This window comes from Camellia sinensis, chromosome 15, assembly GCF_055761805.1.
Source record: "Camellia sinensis isolate YWXY chromosome 15, ASM5576180v1, whole genome shotgun sequence".
Lineage (NCBI taxonomy): Eukaryota > Viridiplantae > Streptophyta > Magnoliopsida > Ericales > Theaceae > Camellia > Camellia sinensis.
The window spans coordinates 30,868,364-30,887,258 of NC_138975.1; the positions used below are offsets into that span (position 1 = coordinate 30,868,364).

At 34.3% G+C, this 18,895-nt stretch overlaps 1 protein-coding gene across 4 annotated transcripts; it reads left to right on the plus strand.

Moving 5' to 3' along the window:
* Positions 1-1,107: 1,107 nt before the first annotated feature.
* On the plus strand, positions 1,108-9,183 carry LOC114255772 (adenine phosphoribosyltransferase 5). Of its 4 annotated transcripts, none has more exons than XM_028195297.2 (7): positions 1,108-1,458; positions 1,585-1,695; positions 4,170-4,262; positions 5,075-5,224; positions 5,339-5,397; positions 7,848-7,916; positions 8,774-9,183. In XM_028195297.2, the coding sequence occupies exons 1-6, from the start codon at positions 1,368-1,370 to the stop codon at positions 7,902-7,904; spliced, it is 561 nt and encodes a 186-aa protein (XP_028051098.1). In that variant the 5' UTR covers positions 1,108-1,367; the 3' UTR covers positions 7,905-7,916; positions 8,774-9,183. The 4 variants fall into 4 exon arrangements, with proteins under 4 accessions (XP_028051098.1, XP_028051099.1, XP_028051100.1 ...); XM_028195298.2 differs by having other exon boundaries at positions 1,137-1,458; positions 8,787-9,183; XM_028195299.2 differs by lacking the exon at positions 5,339-5,397 and having other exon boundaries at positions 1,187-1,458.
* The last annotated feature ends 9,712 nt before the right edge of the window (positions 9,184-18,895 follow it).

An 18,895-nucleotide genomic window follows, 5' to 3' on the forward strand; every position in this document is an offset into this window, starting at 1 on the left:
CATAATTAAGCATATTCTGTCTCATTTATTTGTATATCGAGATATATATTTTTTCAAATATCATAATAATTAAAATAAAATATCAACTATATATATGGAAATAAGTATTTTTCAAATAGAATCTATATAAAATTGATTATTAAAATTAAAATTGAGTTTATGTAAAACATTATGAGTAATTGGAAAAAATATGCTGATGTGGCTTCTTTTTCTTTCTTTTTTTTTATAAAAAAAATAAGCCTTTAGAATGTACACATAAGAAAGAAAAAAAATATTACTTGTATATATGTATGATTGGAGCCCTTGCCCTCCTTAATCTGGACGAGAGGGTGCTGTTCGGACTCGTGGGATCTATCACGAGTTCGGTTTTAATAATTTAAATAATTTATTTTATCGGATACTTCATGTATATTAATTACACAAAAATTAAGTCAATTTCATTATCATAATTTATTTAATTTGTTGCGTTTGTCACCTAAAAATACAATAATTATATTTTAAAAAATAAATTATTATTTTTTTAGTGACAAACACGATAAATTAAATAGATTATAATTATTAAATTAATCTAATTTTTATATAATTAATATACATAAAAAATTTAATAAAATAAATAATTTAAATCATCAAAATATAACTCACGAGAATTCCACCAATTCAAACACCACCATCCAGTCCTAGGATGTGGCTTTTTTTTTATATATAAAAAATAAACCTTTAAAATGTACCACATAAGGAAAAAAAAAATATTATTTTTATATATATATATATGATTGGAGCTCTTTCCGTCCTTAATCTATATATATATATATGATTGGAGCTCTTTCCGTCCTTAATCCGAACGCTGTTCAGGCTTGTGAGATTTATCGTCAGTTGGGTTTTGATAATTTAAATAATTTATTTTATTAGACATTTTGTATATATTAATCACAAAAAAATTAACCTATTCAATTTGTTAGGTTTAACAATAAAAAAATAAAGTAATTATATTTTTAAAACCTAACTTTTTTTATAATTAATATACATAATTTTTTTTTAATAAAATAAACATTCAAATAATCAAAATTAGACTCGTAATAAACCCCACAAAACCGAAGACCACCCTCTAATCCAGACCAAGGACAGGAGGGGATCCACTCCTTAAAAAAAAATGTGTATAAATAATGGCACCGAGCACTTGTTCTTCTTCAGTGGTGCTTCGGCCAACTATAGATATACACAATATTTAACACTCTCTGTCTGTCTCTCTCTCTCTCTCTCTCTCTCTCGGTTAGAGAGAGAAACTACATAAACTATAGAAGGAAAGTTCTGGGTTTTGGGAGGAAGAAAGCACAGAAAACCACTGGAGAGAGAGGAGAGAGAAAGAGATGTTTGCATCAGAGAATGGGTTGCGAGGAGACCCAAGGCTAAAGGCGATAACAGAAGCAATAAGAGTTGTTCCTCACTTCCCAAAACGAGGTATTTGAGTTGTTGATGTTGTACTTTTTTGTGGGTTTTGTGTATTTTTATATGTATCTTATTTGAGGACTTTCGTCGAACAGTTTTTTTTTTTTTTTGGGTATGACTCTGTGTTCGTGTATGTAGGAATTATGTTTCAGGACATAACAACGTTGTTATTGGATCACAAGGCGTTCAAGGGCACTGTTGATATCTTTGTGGATCGTTACAGAGACATGGGCATCTCTGTTGTTGCTGGTACTCACTCTGTCTTTCTCTCTCTCTCTCTCTCTCTCTCTCTCACACACACACACACACACAATTTTTGAACTGTTTGATTTTATTTTGGGATTTTTGTCTAAGGTCCTGATATTAAGATTTGATAAAATAAAGTACATGAAATATTTTTATATAGTAGTTGGGGCCCTCAATATTTGACAGATAAATTTTCTAGAGATGGATGTTTCACTAATTTTTCTCTTTTATTTTGCTGATATCTTTGATTTTACAGAGAGAGGAGGAGTAAGAATCAGAGAGATTTTAAATTCTTTTACTTTTACTAGTACTCTGTTTATTTGTAGGAAGCTAAGTGTGGGAATATCGCAGCATCATAGAGTTTTCCTATTGAATTGGAGCCAGGGTTTATTTATTTATTTTTAGTGTCTTTATTTGTTCATTTTATCGGTTCTGATTTTCCTTAAAGCTTTTTAACTATTTCCTAAATATATTTATGAACCCACAAAAGAAACTATTTACATGAATATTGTTTTAAGATTAATTGAATTTTTGCGAATTTTTTTTTCCCATTATAAATTTTAGACAATTTTCGTGGTAAAAATTTATAAAAAGAGGAAGCATATTAAACCCACTTTTGGGATTGAAGGCTTGTTTGTTGTCTAAGAATCTTGAGTCTTCCTCTCCTTGACTTGTATTAGTCTTATTCCTTACTTGTCCCTAGGTGGAATTTCTTTCAGTCTCCTCCAATGAAAGCCCAAGTTTGAACATTTCATCTTAACACTTGTGGCACGCCCAAAAAAAAAAAAAAAAAAAAAAAAAGAAGCAAAAAAGAAAAAGAAAAAGAAAAGAAAATAGAAAATAGAAAAAAGGGTGAAGGGGTTCATCTTATTGATTATCCTTATATATAATATATATATTTTATATGGGTTTGGTTAATGAGTGGCATTGGTTAACAATGTTTAAATTGATTGTACATTACATGTTGCACATATTCTTATGCATTATGTATAATTATTTTAAGCTTCTTATCAAGTGTCCACTTATTAACAAAAACCCATTTTATATTTATTACCGTAATCTGTACAAAAAAAAGGTGTGGCTCAGTTAGCTTGTTAAATAAATTTTGGTTATTTTAGATTTGGAAGATTTGTTGAGTTGATTTGTGAATCTCGTGAGTTGGCAAAGTTTATCTTTGTTGGTTTCTCTTTGTTTGTTATGTGTCTTGTGATTCTTTCATTGCTTGTATAGTTTAACAAGATTTTGTAATACTCTACCAATTTGGACTAATATGTCTTGTCCTTTTTTCTTTTGCAACTTGTTCTTTTTAATTACAATTTCTGTTACCTGTTACCTAAAATACAAAGACTGATAGAAAATGTAATTTGTTTGATTGTTAAATTTTGGATAGAATTTTATATAATAGTGAAGAGATTTTGGTTGAAAGTGAAAGTTCCAAAGGTTGAAACATAGAAGATTTCGCATGGAAGGGGACATTGAACTCTGGTTGTTAGGCAAAACATATGAATTATCACTAAAGTTGACATCTTTGCCATCCTAGAAGATACATATATTCTATTTTCCATACATTTCATAAGCAAGATACCTGTCATATTCTAATATAAGTTATTCCTACAAAATGAAGGTAATTTTTTTTTATAAAAAAATTAAGAATATAAGCCATAGCAAAAGTTGGGGTTATCACCAAATTAATTACAAGTATTTAACCTAAATTCATCTCTTAAAATCCTAAAGTTGTTCCTATCTCATCTCAGATGGCATGAAAGCTTATACCTGTTTCACACAATTCATCATATGTACAGCATAATGATTTTCACTTCTATCGGGACTCTATTACCCAAATAATATCTTCCCATTATAAGTTCATAGTAAATGTTATTGCAGTAAAGTTCTTATGGCCATATTTAAAAAAACTAAAGTATTACTTTTCTCTTTGCCATGACTAGAAAGAAATCTTAACTACATCACAGATTTAGAGTTGGACACATTGGTTATGTCAAATTGATGATGACTTTCCACGAGTATTTCATGTTTTTTTATATAAAAAAAAAAAAATTCAAAATTGGAAAGCTTGACCATTTTATTTTTGTGGGATCAACTGATGAAATAGAGAAGTATTTTTGAAAGTAGAATTTCAAGAAAAAGAGCAAATAAAAAGTGCATGCAGAAGTCATTACTGTTTGGCATTTAGGACAAGTTTGGATCAATCCACAAAATTCTGTCTTGAGTTTTACATAAAAAGCATTTTAGATACTTGATAATCTATTTTCTTATGAAACTATATTTAGGAATACAGGAAAAAAAATGCCAGTATAACTGTACTGGTCACCTAACTGATCTGTTTGACTCGCCAAGTTCACTCTTTTAGTAGTTTTTCCTTTTATGTAATATTATATTAGTTCAGATAATACTCTGTTGTAACTCCAAACTAGTTCTTTCTATATATTTTTAATGTGCTGCATAAATTTACATTCTAGGTGTTGAAGCTAGAGGGTTTATGTTTGGCCCTTCAATTGCGTTGGCAATTGGTGCAAAATTTGTTCCTCTACGTAAACCCAAAAAGTTGCCAGGTATGCTTTTTAAACTTCAATTTGGTAAATTTTTATTTTTTATTTATTTTTATTTTTTATTAAATTGAAACCTTTAGTGCTTTGATGAGTTAGCTACTCAACCATTGCAATCTTTCCTATAAGCCAATGAAATTGGTTGACCACTGATCAGCCAATAGCACAATACAGAATTCATGTGTGATGGAGAGAGAGAGACTAGCAACTTAATTGATGATGAAATTATTTTGTGTTGGGCTATTAGTGCCAATGCCTTTGAAAAGAGCAATTCATCTTCAATGTGATATCCACACATGCTCTTGGTGGACTTTGAATTTAGGCACCTATGCTAGGCATGCTTTTAGACTTTAATTTTTTGTTCATTGAAATTGAAACGTCAAGTGTTGTTAGCTTGCTGAGCTTGGCAATTTAACCGTTGGCATCGTTCTAAGAGGTTGTGGAAGAACATCCTAGAGTGCAACCAAGTTGGTTGAGCAGTCAATGAAACAGAAAGAATTTATATGCATGGAAGAGACCAAGAACTTTTTAGGATGCCATTTGTGCTAAAGACATTTGAACATCGCAATTCAACTTCCATGGTATGTCCACACAAGCCCTTATTGGATTTAGTATTTAGGCACCTATATGTGACTGAAGTTTGGTAGCAGCGTGTTTCTTGATAACTGTCTCAACTTTTCTCATTCTTCTTTGTCAATAACCATTCAACTGCATTGTGGCGTTTGGAATTTAGTCACTGTTATTAGTTCCTGCCTTCTACAATTAAATTTTTCCTGATAGAATCTAAAGTAAAAATGTCAATTTTTTGCAATATATAGGGGAAGTTATCTCCGAAGACTATGAGCTCGAGTATGGCACTGATTGTTTAGAGATGCACCTTGGGGCTGTTCAACCTGGGGAACGTGTTTTGGTCATTGATGATTTAGTGGCGACAGGGGGGACACTATCTGCAGCCATAAGGCTTTTAGGTAACTTCTAGAGCTTCTTTCATGATTTTTCTTTCTCAGTTCAGTATGTGTATTTCAACGCTTTCCTTAATTCTTTAGCCGACAACTAATGTGCTTGGAATTGTTATCAACTAGAACGTGTTGGGGCTGTGGTAGTTGAATGTGCATGTGTTATTGGGTTGCCAGAGTTAAAGGTAATGCTTTATAAATTATGTATGATTTCCCCTTGTTTGTTACATCATCAAACCTAGTTTATGCTGCTATTGCAGCATTAATCTTCTTTTTTCATCTGCTTCTTTAATAAAAAAATTATATTATCAAATTTATTGAAATTTTGTTTGTCATTATATACTTTATTTTATTTTCCTCTGTGTCATAGATGAACTTCAAACATTGAGACTTGGATTAGTTTTCTTATACTACACTATTGTTGCGAAACAAAATGTTTGACTAAAGAGTGTGCTTTTCTTGAAACAAATACATACAGATGATTCTACTGTAATCACTCCCTTCTTGCTAGATGATAGGATGTTTTTACATTGTCTTCACCCACTGACAGTAGAATTGGTTGATGGGTGAGCTTGGCCTCGTTTAGATATCACTGTTGCTGTGCATAAAATCCATCGGCATTTCTCTGAGAAGTCAATTTCTCACATCTCTATATTTTTGCTGGTTCTTCTGATGTTACATCTGTTGAATGGTGGAACAAATCTAATTGGTTTTGGAAGCTTAAAAGAAGGGGTATTGTCTTAACAATGACCAGGAAGCCTTTTTGGCCTGACTGGAATTGTTAGTGGAATGTACAAACATGGTTGATGATGAAGGCTTAGGTCAAGTTTGGCATTCTCTAAAAAATTTAAAAAGTCAAAAAGTCATTATCCTATTTAAGTCACATCATCTTATTTAAGTCACATCACCTCTCTAACACAGCACTTCAAACCCAACCCAAATCCAACCCATATTTCATAAAAAGTCAAAAAGTACACTTATTTAGTCTTCCCAAACTTGGCCTTAATAAGATATTAATCTTCAAGTCTAGTTGGTAAATTTGACTTCACAATTTTTGGAAGTTGAGTACCAGTGCCTATATCAATGGTAATCAATTCTTGTAAATATTTGACTAGAAATCTTGTTATAATTTCCAAATCTTCATTCAAGATTTTCCAAATTTTAGGCAAATTATGTCAAAATAGACAATCACAAGGCCTGCACAGCTTATCAAAATTGATCAAGGATTATCTAGATTAATCTGAAGTTGTTTGCCTTTGAAGAAACTGGACTATCTTCTGCAAAAAGAAGATTAGAATACGCCTATTGGTTTAAACTTGTATGTTCCTATTGACCTTTTGGTATTTTTTTTTTTTTTTTGGGATAAATTATTGACCTTTTGGTATTTGTTTGGAGTGTCCTAAATAAGTGTACTTTTTGTCTTTTTGGACTAAAAAGTTGAGGGAAAAAATATGGATGTTTGGGTTAACTTTTTGACTTTTTATGAAAAAATGTGTATGAAAATATTGTATAGTTAAGTGTGTAGGAGAAGATAATTAATTAATCCGTACGGTTGGGTAATCCGTACGGTTGGGCAGTGCGTCGGCTGAAAAGGATATAGGAAAAGATTGCCTACTTTTTGGCCTTTGATTGGACGGTGTTGTTCGGTCCGTGGGGGCCCATCATGGGTCCTGTTTTTCTAATCGGAACCGTTTAATGTGTAGAACTCGTCGAGTACTATATTCTTGTAAAAAATCACGTTCATTGGATTTCGATAACTATCTGATTGTGTTTGTTTTTTTTGTCACATGTTAACTATAACACCATCCATTTTTTATACAAAACTGATTTGATCATGTAGTTAGCGATATCCGATAAAAGTGATTTTTTACAAACATATAGTACTCAACGAGTTCTACACATTGAACGGTTCTGATTAGAAAAATGGAATCCGTGGAGGGCCCCCATGGGCCCAACTTTACCATCCAATTTAAGAATATACACATGTAATATATATTTTTTTCCTTTCACTTGAATATACACATGTAATATATATTTTTTTCCTTTCACTCCTATGCTTTGATGTCTGTATATAGGCTGCCGTGCGTCGGCTGATTTGTATTTAACATTATATATATTAATTTTTTTTTTTTTGTGAATTGTGATAACTTTTTAACTTTTTGAGTAATTTTGACTTTTTGTCCTTTTTGAGAGTTGTCAAACTAGGCCTTAATGTGAGTACCTTACATCCCAGGAAGTTAATGAGCATGTTTATAATCAGCCCTCTCCAGTCCTCATAAATATTGTATTATTTTTTAAAATTTTATTTACTGTTAGGTGTAAGTTAATTGGGAAATAAATTTGCCTTTTTTTTTATATTTATTTTTAATTTACCACATTTCAAAAAGATAGGACCTTTTTATTGTTTTATGTAGTACTTAATGTTTGTCATGCAATGTTATTCCGTTGCATGTTGAGGCACTTGATTGTGGTTCCTAATTGAATTACTATTGCTATAATCTAATCTAGCTTCTAACCCTTTTACTGTTATTAGGTACTGTAGTGATCAATTTTTGAATGTTCTTTCTGAACAGATTGCATATTTTTCTGTTTTTTGACAGTTTGACACTGAATTCAGTTCTTGCATCTTTTGCAGGGACAGAGCGGCCTGAATGGAACACCACTATATGTCCTTGTGGAGCCTCGCCAGTAGACAATTTGTCTGGTATTGTTCTTTGATCTTAATATAGAATTGTTTATCCAGAATCCTTATTCACTGTAGTTCTCTGGAATTATTTTAATTATTATTAGCATTGGAAAATTGGGTTTGCGTGAAACCATAGTGCACATCATTTTTTATTTTTTAATTACAATTTTGTCCCTCACACTAATTACTCTTTTGGACAAAACCCAAAAACCTAACCTCTCAAACAAATTACTCTCGGCCAGCAGTGATTAGAGTAGGGGTTTGAAAGTTGGAGAATTTCAGGCAATTGTCCCTCACACAAATTTCTCTTTTGGACAAAACCCAAAAACCTAATCTCTGAAACAAATAACTCTCGACCAGCGGTGATTAGGGTAAGGGTTTGAAAGTTAGAATTTGAGGGCATTTTGGTAATTATCAAATTACTCTTTTGGACAAAACCCAAAAACCTATTCTCTGAAACAAATAACTCTTGCCCGGCGGTTATTAGGGTAAGGGTTTGAAAGTTAGAATTTGAGGATATTTTGGTATTATTTGAAAATTGATGGTGTGAATTGAAAAAAAAAAAATTCAAAAAACTCAAATTATGTGATGTATGAACTGAGTAAATGGTATGTGGTAGTCCTTACCCCATCATGGAATCATCATACGACAAACTCAATACAAATTTTTATTTTTGGTATTTAACCAATTTGAACTACAACTCTTTTTGACATTCACTATTAAATTTTGGGGAAATAACCTATCAGTGGTACTATCAGAAAATTATTACAAAATTATGAAAAAGTATTGACATTAATTATTGATGTGTATAAAGTTTATTATTTATCTGTAATGTTTTTTAAAAGCTTACATTGGATTGAAATTTTTCCTTGAAGTTTTATGCAATAGGGTCATCTGCTAGGAGAGCTAAAATGGAGCAGTTTATTGTCTGGATGGTCGATGTGTGCTTACAACCAAGTTCTTTTATTCCGGGCATGAGGTGTATGGCTTGATGAGTCCCGAGGGCAAACAAATATGATGGGAAGGTGTTTTAAGCATGAAAACTAGGGTTTTACGAGTCATAGGCTCCACTCGTCTGCCTGGTGTTGGTGATGCTTAGTAAAAAAGCTAGGTTGCATTTTTTTTTTCTTTTCTTTCTTTCTTTTCCTGCTGGAGGTTTGCTTGTGCAATTGTCCTTGTTATGTACCATTCATTTTTCATGGAATTGATTTCCAGAAGATTGTATTTGTGTTGTATTTCTATTCAAGATTTAAAAACCCAAAATGGGGACATTCTGCTCTTGAAAGATGTGGCTATCATGTTATTAAAAATAGAAGAGAATTGTAATCAATGATAAACAAAAGGAACTTGAAAGATAGTTTATATAAAAATTTTGATTTTTTGATATCGGTGATTATGTCAGCGGAATATATTTGTTTTAAAAAGCACGGACACTTTGTTGTGAAGATAAATTTGATCACATCATGTAAATATTGATATTTGATCAAGTTGAATTTTTACATTGATCATCTTTACAACAGGGACTTTATATGGGGGACAATGACTTAAACTGTTAAAGAAAAAAAATGTAATAATATTACTTTTAAATAGTAAAACAAGAAATGACTAATATAATTAGTTGAAATTTTAAAACAATGTATAATAATGTAAAATACAATGTATTAAAATAAAAGAGAAATTGTAAATTAGTGGTGTCTTCACAGAATAGTTAGAAATAATCAAAAAATTTATAATTTTAATTATTAAAATTTGTATAATTTACCACTTATTGGATTTATTTTATTTTATTTTTAAATGTACACTGAATTGTGATTGTGGGGAATGTGTAATTGTTGTCCTAAAACTGTGAGAGGATGGAGTGAACCTTTCATCCTGCCTCAATAAAATAAGAGGAAAGAAATAAAAGAAAATTGAGAAAATTATATTCTATAGAGTTTGACTCTTTTAACAAAATAAATCATAAATTTTAAATTTTATCAATTTAAAGATTAATCTTTTAATTTATTTTCAATTTAAACAGTTTGTCTATTTTTATTAAATAAAACTGACCAAAAAAAAATATATATATATATATATATTAACCATTAAACTTAGGTTGTCTATCTTCATTAAATAAAACTGACAATATATATATATATATATATATATATATTAACCATTAAACTTAATATAGAGGTACACAAAATGTGTGAAATACATATTTTCATTAACTTTAATGACAAAAATATTTTTTTTTTCATCGATTTTAATTAACAAAAATAGACAAATAATTTATATTGAAACAAATTCAAAAAAAATTGTACTTATTTTGTTATAAAAATCAAATTATAAGATCTATTTATTTATTTATTTATAATTTTCGAGATGATAAAGTGTGTTACGTACTGTACATCTAAGAATAGCCTAATGGGCCTCTTCATGTAGGCTTAGCCCATCATATTATATAAAAACAAAGATATCATGGTTCGATATTGAAACCAACCCAACAATTATGGAGAAATAACATTTCATGTGAGTCTTAAAATAATTGTACTATGAGTGAAATTTTTTTAGTATAAATTTAACTTATATGAAAGACTTGTACTAAACATTATTTGCACTAAAAATAAAATTATTTTTTTACTATCCATCTAAAATGTAATTTTTGATAATAGTCACGAAATACACGAAACCCAAGTAAGGGTTCGTTTGAAAAGTGGGCTGGCTTTTATTTTAGTTTGGGGCTAAAAAATCTCGTTTGGGAAGGACTTTTGATTTTTTTTTTAGCTTTTTTGTGAGAGAAATAATGTAATGATTATGAGTTGGGTTTGATGTGATATTTTGTTTTATTAAGCTAAAAAGTTTATTTTGTTTTTTTTATGACTATTTTAGCCAAAACAAGCCCAAATCCTCATTTCCCAAACGAGCCCTATAGCAAATGAGAGTTATCATTTTTTTTTTTCAAGATATGAAACGTGGAGCGAAAAACAAATTGTTCCTCAAAAATGATTCTATCCCAAACAAATTTAACCAAATTTTTTTGGGTAATATATTTGCATGGTGAGAATTGAATTATTATAGTGTGAGATCTAAATATGAAATAAATTTGAGCCATAGATTGTTATTCTTGGTAATTTTTGTGATAATTTTTTTGAGATTATAGTATTACTCATTATTCCTTGTTGAAATATGGAAAATGTTTGGGACCCGACAAAGAAGGACCTCCACGACTCCCCACTGGTGTATTGACTATTGATGTGTTTGAATTTTTTTTTTCCTCTCTAATAGTGACATGAATGGTCCAAATCATCTTGGAGGTTGTGTTTTTTGGGAGTCTCTATCATTACTGTTGAAATATAAATTTTCAAATACATTTAAAATTAAAGGATCAAGATTCACTATATATAATATGACCATAAGATGCTACAAAGTTATTAATATGGTCTTAAAAATTAATGTGCTCCATAGCCACATATTCACCTAATTAAAATTGTGGCAATAAAAACAAATATAATAGTGGATTTGCAAGGATAGAAATAGAGAGGAAGAGAGAAATGAATGAGGGAAAGGGAAAATGTGAGGGAGGTTGGAGAGTTGTTGGATGTAGTGGGAGGAGGTAGGAGAAGGGCGTGCTAGTGTTAGATATTCTAGTTTTCAAAGGGTGTAGAGAGAGAGAGAGAAGAAGAGAGAAAATAGAGAAGACATAGGTGAGAGAAACGTGGAACAGGCTAAGGAAATGGTTTGTGATGGTAGGAAATGTAGGAAAGGGAATGCCAACGTTAGCCGATGATGAATTAGGGTTTATAGAAAGTGAGGAGATGGAGAAGAAGAGATAAGAGTGAGAAAGAGAGCTAGAGAAAACTAGGGGATTGATTAGCAATGATGGAAAAGGTATGGAAGGGGATGTCGGTACCGAAAGGGTTGGCCGGCATCGAAATAGGATTTATAGAAGGTGTGGAAGAGGGATAAAAGATGAGGAATAAGTAAAGATCCTAAGGGTAATAGTGTAATTGTAACAATACTTTTTATTTTTTATTTTTTTTAAAAAAATTTCATGTCAAGTGCTAATACTTTAGATCCCTACATCTTTGACAATTCTTTGACAATTGTTTATTCTTATTCCATTTTCTTTTGGTTGTAATTTTCTCCTATTTATATTTTTCTACAAATTTTTTCCTATTTTCAAAAGATATAAAGTCTATGTTTACGTTTAGGATAAATTACAAATATATTTCCTGAGGTATACTTAAAATACGAATTGTCTCATGTGATTTGAAAAATTATAAATACCCCTATTGTAAGAATTTTTTATTTAACAGAATTAATTAAAAAAATAAAATTTCAAAGCTGCTCTTCTATATAATGATAAATGACTTGAATTATTAATTAAAATATACTTATGATTAAAAACTGTTAATTGGCTTTATAATTTATTTATAGAACGGGTCATTTGTTATTAGAAACTTCAAGAGGCATTATGTAAATTCTAGAACCACAAGGGACAATTCGTACTTTAACCAAACGTCAAGAGGTATATTTGTAAATTACCGTTATTTTTATTAAGAAAATTGGTAGACATCCATAATTTAAGTCCTACAATTTTACCTAAAATGACATGATAAATTATAGAGCTCTGATTCGTAGCTCGAATCCGTGGCTCAAATCTGTGGCTCGACACCAAAACGACGTCATTTTGGTGTCTTTTTTTTTTTTTTTTTCTTTTTCCTGGTTTTTGTTGCAGAAGGAAGACGAAGAAGAAGGGTAGAGAAGAAGAGAAGGAGAAGAGAAGGGAGGAGGAGGAGGAGGAAGGAGGAGGACTGGAGGGGGCATATTCACAGGGGGAGGAGGAGGTGGAGGCGGAGGCGGGGCCGGAGGAGACGGCGGTGGTGCTGCGACGATCGCTGGTGCTGCGACGACCGGCGGCGGCGGCGGTGATCTCTTCTCCTCCTCTCTCTTTCTCCTTCTCTCCTCATCTTTCTCTTCTTCCTCTCTTCTTCGTCTCTTCTCTCTTCCTCTTTTCTCCTTTCTCTCTGTCTCTGTCTTTGAATTCGAGCCATTTTTCGAGCTACCAATCTTTTTCCTAAATTATATGTCAATTTTTAATTTGTCCTAAATTTAACTAAAAAAGTCATTGACGTGTTTAGCTTGATTTTCAAAATCTTGTTTCAAATTTTTTTTCTAAAAAATAAAAAATTAATTTGGTGAAAGAAATAACAAAAAATTAAAAACACTTAGGTAACGTTTACGTTTTTGGTTTATGTTTACAAAAATTTTATAAACTGGTTTTTGTTTATTTTTAGAAAAACATAAATTACAAACGCGCTTGGTTTGAACAAAATATTTAAAAAAATTTAAAAACATAAACTAAAAAATATGTTTGTTCAGGCCTAAAATATTTATATTTACTTTTATTATTTATGACAATGGGATCACACACATTATAATTGAAAAAAAATAATTAAAAAATAATTGAAAATAAAATTATTTGAAAAAAAAAATGACAAAAAATTAATTTAAAAAAAATTATTTGAAAAATAATTAATTGAAAAAAATAATAGAAAAAAAAATATTTGAAAAAAAAATTGAAAAAATAATTAATAGAAAAAAATAATTGAAAAAAAATAATTATTTGCAAAAAAATAATTGAAAACTGAAAACGTAAACTCATTTTTTGAGTTTACGTTTTTTCCTCAAATTTATAAACTGAGACAATCATTTATAAACCAAAAAAATTATCAAACAAATTTTTATGACAGTTTTTAAAATTTTTGTAAATATAGACTGAAAATGAAATGGTTACTAAACAGACCCTTATCATTTTTACATAATTTTATCTTTTGGAAAGTTGGAAATAATTTTTTTAATTTAAAATTTTTTTGGTATTTATTTTTATGAAATTAGTTTTTTTTATTTCATTTTTCATTGTCCCAAAATATTAGTTTATTTTCAAAAATTGAGAACTAAAATAACATGAATTTCTTATTTTATTATGCTATTCCAATTTATTAACATTAATATACAAAAAAAAATATAATAGAAGAACTACACAAATGTGGGAGAAGGGAAAAAAATTACTAACACATCTCCTCATGTGTTAGTAATTTGTATGTAGTTTAGTAATTTGTATGTAGTTTCTCCCAATATAATTATAACAATTGATGTTCTAAAAATAGTCTAAGAATAGTTTTTAAAAAATTAATATTTTTAAAATGTAATAATTATATTATTAAAAAAAATTAAATTCTCCCAAATGGAAGTAGTTTTGACCCCTTTTTTTATATTTATACAATAGAATCTAAAAATATAAATAATTTTTTTTAAAAAATGATGAAGAATTTTTTTTTAAAAAAGTTACATTAATTCCAAAAGAATAACTCCCTTATCATGAATTTAAATTATGAAAAAATGCCTAACTTATGTGATCTCTAGTAGGAATGGCAACGGGTCGGGTCGGGGCGGGGCGGGACCGGGGATCACACTCCTTGTTTCCGATCTCCGACGATGGAAATTCTCCCGTCCCCGGCATCGATCTCCGACAGGAAACCTATCATTGCCTCCGTCCTTGCTCCTTAACAAGGCCCAGGTTTCCCCATGTCACGACCCAAACCCGCCTCTATAGATTTAGCAACATAACCGAGCAGTAATCCTGGGATTACCAAAGACCTCTTAACAGAATAACAAAATATAAGGGGCTACGGAAGCAATTAAACAAAATACAGGGTCTATAGAGCTGCGTAGACATACATGAGACAGGAAAGAAATTTTAAGCTTACATAGTGTCAAACTTCCATAAGACTTGTATCACCATACATTAAATGTCATGAGGGACTTAGCCCAGCGTACAGATAAGCAAAAACAAACAACAAAACATCTTCAACGGTTCACAAAACTTGACTTCTTCAACGGTTCACAAAACTTGACTTCTCAAAAAGGAAACTCCCCGGGAGGTATAGTGGCTGGCTGACCCAAAAACACTCAAGGCAGCAACTTAGGCCTGGTCACGCGTTTGCTCACCTACATACATAATATAAATAGTGAGTGGAAGCCTAGTGAATAATAGCAGAGTAAAGGATTTAAATTAATGATATCTATAACAGATTCAGAAATCAGAGTTCATATCAAAAACAAATTTATATTCATATTTTTGTTCAAACTATATACAGAAATCAGAGTTCATACTTCACCATACATAGTACATCCATTAGCGTTATCATGCTTGTCAGTTCCATAAGGAATCTCCGGTACCGGGAACTTGTAATATACTTGAGCCACGGTATTATTAGCCCCGAGCAAAGGTCTTATGCTAAGAATGCCACGAATACTCGTCAAAAAATGAAACAGCCATTCATCGTATAGAACATAACATTTCATAAACAAATCTTATTTCTTCGTACAAAAAATAATTAAGGTCGAACATAGCTTTACTAAGTTATTACTCACTGATGGCTCTAGATGCGGACAGATAGAGCAGACAAAATCAAACAGCTTATGGCGTATGACCTACACAAACATAATAGATACACATCTTGAAACACATACTCGGATATCACATACTTCTTTCATTTCATTCTTAGCGTGTTTCTAAGTCTTACCCTCATTATTAGGTCTTAATTATGGCCTAGGAATATCTAAGATGCAATGAGGATGTCAAAATGCACTTTGGAACTCTTAACAAAACTTGTTGAAAACAGGGGCTCCGCTCGAGTACAACTTCCTTCGCTCGAGCATACATGCAAAAATGTGAGTTGTCGCTCGAGCCAACTTCTGTCGCTCGAGCGGTCTATAAACTTTGTAAAAGTACTGGTTCCTCGATTTTTCCGCTCAACGCTCGCTTGAGCGTGATACTCAGGTCCTTGCTCGAGGTTAACTTCTGTCGCTCAAGCGATCTGCAAAACATGTGAACTTCTAAAAGCTTGCATTTCACGCTCGAGCGAATTTCCGGCCGCTCGAGCGAAAGTGCAAGATCACAGAGTGGTCACTCGAGCGTAGGTTTTGTCGTTCGAGTAAAGGGGTCGAATTCTGGAATTTCCATATTCACCTCCAAGTTGCAAAACTCGAATCAAACACTTTAAAACTCATCATTTTGGGCCAAAAAACTTGAAGAAACTTGTGTAAACTTGGAAAAACATCTTGAATTCAAAACCATTCGTAAAATCAAGGCCTAATAGTATGCTAATTGTTCAAAAGTCAACTTGAAAATTATAAATATGCCACGAACATGACATGCATGAATTTCTATGAACTTAGACTTTCCAAAACATGATCAATTAAGGTCAAATGGTAAGAACTGTGATGAATTCTCAAAGCCAAGTCAACATAGACACATGCATGTGAAAATTCTTTAGAATTAAACTCAAAATGCTATGATATATGCATGCATGCATGATACACTCCTATGCAATGGCGGAACCACATGGGGACTAGGGGGGTCACGTGCCCCCCCCAAAAGATTTTTCATTTATTTTTATTTTTTTTACATATATATATAAATAAAATTTTAAACAAAAATTATAATTAGAATATTTAAAATTTATGAAAACTGACATGGATAGGCCCACAAGGCACACGGCCCACGGTAAACCACCCCGAACCCAGTGCTTGGGGCCAATGGCACAACCCGGTTGCTTGGGTGACAAGGCCCAGAACAGCTGGAGGCCACCTAGACATGAAGGGCCAACGGCATTTAGGCACACGGCAGGTGGGACGCGGGCCACATCAGCAGACAAAGATCTGCAGAGTTATTATCACAACACATCACCATTAATGCAACCCATCACAGCATTTATTACAACAGCACTCCCCGCCGGAACAGAGCCTCCATCACCCTAAACAAGATGAGCTATGGCACAGGCTTTCGGCGGAAAAAGCACGTCACAAGAGACAGGAAAAATGATGACAAAAGGATATAAGCAAGGATAAGAGGAAAAAAAGGAGGTTAAGTTGATCTCTCTCTTGATCTCTCTCTCTTGATCTCTCGATATACAGTCTTTTCATATTCTGTTCTTCTAATTCTTGCACCGGAGGGTTCACTGGGGGACTACCCCGTTCCCCCCCTGAACTTGCTTGCAGGACATCTGGCGGAGCCCCCCTTTTTTGAGTCGGAGTCTGGAGAACCTGGGCCGGTCCGACCCATCTACCCGGGAATCGAACCCCAATTCATCAGTTGGCGCCGTCTGTGGGAACATACTGGTTTATTCGCGCGGTAGTTGTGTTCACTACCGCCGGAGCCCTCCCTTCTCACTATCACCTCTCCTTTTTGCCCATCTAGGTGTATGGTCACGACTAGGTCCATGGCTTCTCACCACAATGCCTCCGGCCACCAAACAGACCCTTCCCACCCGATCAATCCACCACAATACATCATCGAGCCCACCAACAGCATTAACCGCATGGCCGAGCAAAACCAGGCCCTGATCAATGCGTTACTCCAAAGAAACCCCCCCGCTCCACCTCCAAACGTTCCACCCAACCAAGAAACAGCCCCAGACCATCTCGCTCCACAGCCCCCTCCACCTAACCCAGAAGGTTCGCAGCACCTTCCTCCCCAACATGAAAACATACCACCTCCACGCCCGCCGGTTGCAGTACTGACCCCTGAGGGGGAAGCTAGCAGCGTCCAGCCTCCATTGGCCGACCATGGCGACACCACCCCCCTCTGGGACGCTGAAATCCGAGCTATGAAACTCCAACTACAAGGGGTCATGCAGAACATCCAGCACAAGCCCTCGGCCACCGCCAACTCACCTTTTGTTGCCTCCATCCGCGACAAACCATTGCCTGCCAAATTCAAGATGCCTACCATTGACTCCTTCGATGGCACGACGGACCCAGTCGACCATCTGGAAACCTACCGCACCCTCATGGTCCTCCATGCCTTTCCTGATGAGATCATGTGCCGAGCTTTTCCGGTGACACTAAAGGGATCAGCTCGGCTGTGGTTTAGCCAGCTACCGGCGGAGTCCGTCTCCGCCTTTCAACACCTCAGTGACTCCTTCCTGAGCCATTTTATTGGAGCCCAGCGTCGGAGGCGCCCGGCCACCCAGCTCCTTAACATTCGTCAGACTGAGGGGGAGTCGCTCCGCAGCTTTGTCACCCGTTTCAATACCGAAGCCCTTCAAGTAGCAGAAAATGACGACAAGGTCATCCTCACCGCCTTTATGGCCGGCCTGCGGTCGTCTGACTTCCTCTTCTCCCTCTCCAAAAACCCCCCAACCACCATGGCAACCCTACTATCCAAAGCTCAGAAATACATGAATGCTGAAGATTCCCTGGCCGCTCGACAAGAGCCGACCCCTAAAAATCCGACTCCCAGAGAGAAGAGGAAAGACTCCGAGCCCAGAACCGCCCAGTATAATGACCACCCCCCCCGAACTGACCGATCAATACCGACCCGACCGCCCGGTCGGTTCGAGCGGTACACCCCTCTCAACTCCCCTATGGATCACGTCCTAAACCAGATCCAGCGGGACTACCCCCTCAAATGGCCCCTACCATCCCGAAACCCTTCCACCCGGAAAGATCAGTCCAAGTACTGCCGTTTCCACCAAGACCATGGCCATACCACCGACGAGTGCATTAACCTCAAAGACCAGATCGAGACCTTCATCCGCCAGGGCCGTCTCAGCCGATTCACAGACCCCCGTCCCCCACAGCGACAAAGAACTGACCATCCCAGGAACAATCGCCGACGCACACCGCCCCGCAGTCCAGCCCCACCAAACGAAGGCCACGATCGCCCCCCACCACAGCCTCGACCTCCGGGCAATCCCCCCCCACCAGTCGGCGAAATTAGAGTCATTTCAGGAGGCCTTGCTTGCGGGGGGCCATCCCGCTCCGCCCAGAAGGCAGAACTCAGAAAAATCAGACAAGGCTCAGACAAATCAGTAATGACGGTGGACCGACCTCCCAAACAGTCAAAACAATGGATCGAACCCATCACCTTCACTGATACCGACTGTGCCGGAGTCCGTTACCCACACGATGACCCCCTTGTCATTTCCGCCATCCTCTCCAACTAC

Bases quoted from the DNA above. Each gene is read 5' to 3' on its own strand.
- LOC114255772 (XM_028195296.2), top strand. From the start codon at position 1,368: ATGTTTGCATCAGAGAATGGGTTGCGAGGAGACCCAAGGCTAAAGGCG. The intron at 1,459-1,584 runs GTATTTGAGTTG...TCGTGTATGTAG, and splicing joins TCCTCACTTCCCAAAACGAG to GAATTATGTTTCAGGACATA. The intron at 7,917-8,786 runs GTATTGTTCTTT...TTTATGCAATAG, and splicing joins GCCAGTAGACAATTTGTCTG to GGTCATCTGCTAGGAGAGCT.